We start from the raw sequence: 6,000 nt of genomic DNA, 5'->3' as shown, positions 1-6,000 counted from the left end.
AATAAGCAAATGAGAAATTTGTGTATTGTGCTGCATAAACATAAAACCATGTCTGCATTTGTTATCGGAGAAACGACAGACAACAAGCTCTACTGTACACTGCTCAAAACTCAGGTTTGAATCATCAGTGACAAACTATTTAAAAATGTAAACGTACTTACAGACTGTGAGTCAGAAGCGTCAGACTGTCCTCGCAAAGATGGAACTGCCTCACTTTATAGAAACAGACACTGACTTTGTGATCTACTCTCACAGGAAATATTTGGGAGGCACTGTTCTGGAACAGTGTTGAAATACAACTTAACCACTGATTTCTAGTCGTGTCCTCTTTTGGAAGACCAAACTTTCTCAACGAAACACACGGTTTCTCATCAACAAGGCAGCAGCTGCAACAGTGAGAATAAAAGTTACACCACCTTTCTTTGTGGGAACATCTGGGTGGTGTTATGCAAATCTTCCCACACAGTGATGTAGAGATGTGGGGGCGTGTCTAAACTAAGCATTTACGTGGGGTGTGATTGACTCTTAACTTTGATAAACAATATCTCTTTGGATTTGAGCCTTAAGTCTTTGCAACTTTACACATCTTCTTTACTCACCAAGAGCTTGTAACACTCCAAAGAGAAAGGAAAATGTGGAAATCGCATCATATGACCCCTTTAAAGAAAACGTAAAAAAAATATATATTTTAATTTTTTAAACAGATGGACCCTAATAATAACACTAATAATGATTTTTTTATGACCTTATGCATTGGGGTTAAAGATATATATTCAAAGAAAAATGTGATGACTAACCTGTAGTACTAGTCTTAACAGTTCATGCAACAGGCTTCAGCTGTTTTTCCAACAGATGAGGCCAAAAAATAAACTAAAATAGTGCCCATTATTGGAGTAATAAACAGTAAGTGTGTGCTATCTTATCAGCTCCCGCCGTCCGTACCGAAGTTATCTTCCGTCTGCAGCTGCTGTTGAAGAGAAACTGTGCACTGCTCCTTTATTTATTGATTTATTTTGCGGCCTGTTAACGGTTTTAACCATGCAACCGCTCATTAGCACGCGTCTCAAGGACGGTGTGATATTCTCCTGACTTTCCCTGCAGCATGCTTGATAAAAATGGACATTTTTCTATCTCTGGAAAAGCAATCGAACAGAGGCAGAGACTACTGAGGCTCCTGGGTTTTCTCCGTGTGGGGATTTGCCGTGTCGCCGCTGTTGAGACCCAGACGGCGAAGGAATTCCAATTTACAAGCTTCCCTCCATCCTGAAAACACAGCAGCTGACACGGAGCAATCCCAGCATGCCTCAGGGGCTGGTGACGGAGGCCTGACAGCTTCAGAGGAGCGATTCTGTGTCTGTCAGCGTCTCTCCGGACTGTGATCTCGAACGGTCATCGTGATTCTGCCAAGACATGTTCCTGGATCAACATTATTGTCCAAAATATAGACTTAACCCAATCCCTACCAATAAACCTAACCCTACCCATATTTTTTTCTTAAAATCAGTGCGAAATGACAGCTGATTAACAAGAGTGCAGAAGCACCTAACTCTGTTTGTAAACCTAAAACAGATATTTTCTGAAAAGTTAGATCTCTATTCTGATTGGTTGATTGGAATGTTGATCCAGGAACATGTTGTACTTGGTGAAATCACTCGAGATTGAGCAGGTGAGCTGATGGGAATGTGCTCTAGTTATAGTGTTAGGGGAGGGGCCATGGCTCGGCGGCTCCAGTGCGTCATCGAACCCCCGCCCAAAAAATTCTCAACACAGAATTGGTGAAAAACTGTTTAACGGTCTCACTCCACTATTCAGTACTACATAGTTCACAGTCTTTGTAATCTGTTTCAGCAATACATTTGTAACATTTATAATGCATTCAGAAACAATTCTCTGAATTGACTTTACAGGGACTTTAAATAAAATTCTAGCCAGATCATTCATTCATTCATTCAAAAACATGTTCACATACACATCGTAGTCCGATTAAGGTTTATATTCTGAATTTAAAAAAGTGGTTTTGTGAATTTTTTGATTCAGATTGGGACTTTGGAGCACATATAATTTGATTGTGACTTTGGAGTAGTTTTGTGAATCTTTTTATTCAGATCGTAACTTCGAAATGTGTAACGTGGGATTTTTATATTTAGACTCTCACTTTGGAGCGCAAATTGCAAATCATTTGCATTTGATAGGAATTTTGGTAGCACTTTATTTTACAGTCCTGTTCCCCATGTACATACTATGTACTTATTATAGTAATTACAATAACTAGGTACTAACCCTGAACCTACCCCTAAACCTAACCCTACCCCATGTAGTTACCTTGTGTTACCAGAACCTTCTTAGATAAATACACTGTACATGTTACTATACATACTGTAAAATAAAGTGCAACCAAATTTTGTGTTATTTTTTATTTTTTTATAAGTTAACCATGACAACATTGAACAGTTAAGGCATTAGAGTTCTAAAAACAAAACCCTGAAAAAAGAAAGAAAGTATACACGTATGTTTTGCCAGTTTAATGAGAAACATTTAAAAATAAATGAAATATTTAACACATTAAGAGGGACAAATACAGTAAGACGACTATACAGTTTTCTTTAGACAGTGTCCATGTATATCTGTAGATCAACTTCGAATAAAGAGATATTTTGAACCATTAATTTTTTTATGTAGCCTACGTGAAATTTAGCCTATTTATCCTTTCGTTCTGAAAACAGGTTTACAGTGAATTATTCCAATATTGGGATACTGCTCAAAATTTTTTTTGTGCATGTACATTTTTACATGATTAAAAAGTATCTTTGTATGCAATTTCGCACTTTTCACAAATTATTTCCTCACTTATTTGACAAACACACAACAGTTTTCAGCCGTTATGCAATCACGCCTAAAATTCATATAATATTACTGTCTGAATCTGACTGAAACATTAGAAACAACTGCTTTAATAAATGTAGAGATGGTTACTTACACTGTTCAGCTGTAGGTTATCAGGGGTTAATTTCTGTGTCATTTTCCCCTCTAACTCACTTTGCTAATACAGTACTCCATATCTGACAGTGCACTGCAAAGAGATCAATAGCTAATTTCTCTCCATGATCACAGATATGGAAAGTTAGGGGTGGACTTACAGTCGGATGGTGAGGAACAGATTTCCCAGCATCAAACGTCACATGACACACAAACGTCTTGCCACATCCGCAACAACAACTACAGTCAAGCGTGCTCCAGATTCCCTCGCCAGTGTATTGTGTTGTGTGGAGATTAAAAGCCGTGCAAATATAGCCAGAACATTTCAGGTTTACAACTATTGTACAGAAAAGATTGAGAATAATCATGTCAAAGCACAGTGCTTTGAAAAGGCAGTCGACAAACTTCAAAAGCAATAAAGAGGATCTATTATGAACCGAAATGTCTTTAAAGAAGCTGTTACACTCCTCTCTGCTGGAACAAACGCTGTAGTGGCCACATGTGAAGCGGTAACGTTCTGAAAGCTTTAATAAATCACCTTCTCTGTATGCATGTACTGGACATGTGGAGGAATTGACAGTAACGCAGACTTGAAATGCTTTTATAACTAACCCTTGTGTTTTGACCCGTAATGGTGCCTAATCATTGTTTACCCAATGTTCCTTTAAATGGGTTTGATTGCCACTTTCTGCAGAAGCGGATTGACATCTGGATGAAGGACGGCCTTCGAGTGTTGCTTGGCAACAAGGTCACACTGGACCACAACTCCTGGGGACTAACGCCACTTTGGAAGCATTTCCACCAATAACATGCAACTGCTGAAATAACATGGTACCTGCGTGTCAGAAGAAGGTCTTTATTGATAACAGGGTTTGACGCAAGTATATCTGATATTTACCGTCCAAACATTTGAAGAGGGGCTCACCTGCTCATCAGAAAAACACAGAGGACCAACATGGACAGATGATGGGAAAACATAACACTGCAGTGAAGATTTCACAATCACAGACGTATAAAAGACAAAGGAACCAGGTTTTGCTTTGGCTGAAACTAGAAACATGAAATTACTGAAAACTGTGCCGTACACTATAATTCGACTTCTCGAGAAACATGTAAATGAGATTTTCCAATACAAGCATGTGAACATATTTGGTTGCACAGCAGTTTGGTGTCTGATAATAACTGATAAATAGCTCAACAGATAATGATTCGACACAATCTTTTGTAACGTACCATCAGTGCTGGGTAGGTGCTGATCACATGTGTTCTGGATTACGCAATCAGAATCCAAAAATGAAGTACTTGGAATTAGATTACATTTTAAAATACTTGTATTCAGACAGTCGCTTGTTATTAATTACTATTGCCACAACAGCAAATAAATCATTTAGAATGTATTTTTTCTTCCTTATTGTTCTTTTTATCCTTTTAAATGTTCCTTTCTAAAACATCCTACCACTAATACACAATCAGAAAGTCTTCCAGTTTAGACATTCACACAAAGACGGCATTTGACCACTGTACTTACGAACTTTTGCACGTCCTTTGAAATCCGTTAATGGTCACATGACACATCCAGGTAAGTTTTTGGTAAGTGTTTTATTTGAATTGTTGTCATTTTAATTTTACATATTAATGATTTAATAATTAAGTTTTCAACAAATGCACAACCCCCGTCAGTTCCTTCACAAAACCCAGTTTGGGAAACCGTGATGTAGCGTAATGTATAATGCACTTCATGCTGTTAATAACACCAAATGGAATATATTTGCTTTCTCTTTGTATTTTCATTTTAATATCATATTTAAATCGATGTGATAAACAAGTTAGATCAAAAGTATTCTAAAAGTCTGAGATTATATGTAATAGATTGCATTAATTGCTACTATTTTTGTCATTTAGAATCAGTTACAGACTTCAGTAAATAATCTACCCAGCACTGCCTTCAAAGGTTTTTGAATGAAGGCACAGATTTAGGTGTTCATTACAAGTATTTTCATGACCATCATGCCATGCGTTCACTGTGAGGTTAACATTTCATCCATGTAGGCACAAGAAAAAACACATAGAAAAGTCTACCATCCAGCACCATAGACCAATGTCCTTGAGAACGTGGAAAAGGTTCAGAACATTGGAGCGCAGTGCAAGATCGCTTGATATAAAAATAAAAATGTCAAGGTACAGTCTGTTTTCCGAGGACTCTCACGCCAATCGACTGAGGATCTCAGAAAGCCGATTTGACCTTTGGCTACAGTCATGGGGTCAGTTTTTTAACATCAGCTGTGTCCTCATGGGCGCTGCTGTCAACGGCTACACTGGGCTGGGTCTCCTGGGTTTCGTTCGAACACGGCGACATGGAGTTGTTCGACGACCCGAAATGATGAGTGTCCACCAGAAGCAGCATGGGTGTCCCACTCCTCTTCAAGGCCTCGCTCATGGTGATGTGCACTTCCTCCGGCGTGACTCCCAGATCAGACGGAGACTTGCGCTTGATGCGCTCGTAGCTCTTGTCTTGATTCTCAGGGAATGTCTCGCAGGCTTGGAAGCGTCCGAACAGCCAGATGAAGAACCCGAAGAGCACGAAGGCCGCCAGACTCGGGATGAACGCCAGGCATTTGACGTCTAGACTGGAACCCACGTAGCGGCTGTGAAGGAACATGTCTCTCCGGACGTACGTGAGGTTGGTGCGCGGGTCGATGTTGGTGGAGCGCCACTCCCAGGTCAGCGTGCTGCGGTTGAAGTCGCGCAGCGTCTCTGGATCCTCCACGGTGAAGATCTTCTCTCCTGGACCTACGTATTGACCATATTCATAGGGCTTGTAGAAGATCTGGTTCTTCCACATGTTGAGGTCCAGGATGAGGACTAGGAAGATGATTCCATAGTTAAACCATTTCCCTGAGATAGGGGGAAAAATGAGAAGATTAGTGTGTTTGGTATTTATTCCAGTGACTATCCTGGTGGCAACTACCCAAAACACCCCAGCAGCAAGCATTAAACAATTGTCCTGACGTAGAAAATAGCAAA

General features: G+C 39.6%; 1 protein-coding gene across 1 annotated transcript in view; it reads right to left on the bottom strand.

Moving 5' to 3' along the window:
- Positions 1-2,528: 2,528 nt before the first annotated feature.
- The window catches only part of LOC113042976 (transmembrane protein 117), a 54,160-nt gene continuing 50,688 nt past the window's right edge, over positions 2,529-6,000 (bottom strand). The window contains exon 8 of the mRNA XM_026202014.1: positions 2,529-5,871. Within this exon, the coding sequence (XP_026057799.1) occupies positions 5,231-5,871 (641 nt within the window). The 3' untranslated portion in view covers positions 2,529-5,230. The remainder of the gene's footprint in view (positions 5,872-6,000) is intronic.

This window comes from Carassius auratus, chromosome 25, assembly GCF_003368295.1.
Source record: "Carassius auratus strain Wakin chromosome 25, ASM336829v1, whole genome shotgun sequence".
NCBI lineage: Eukaryota > Metazoa > Chordata > Actinopteri > Cypriniformes > Cyprinidae > Carassius > Carassius auratus.
The sequence above is the reverse complement of the archived record's forward strand: the minus strand, read 5'-3'. Positions and strand labels throughout refer to the sequence as shown.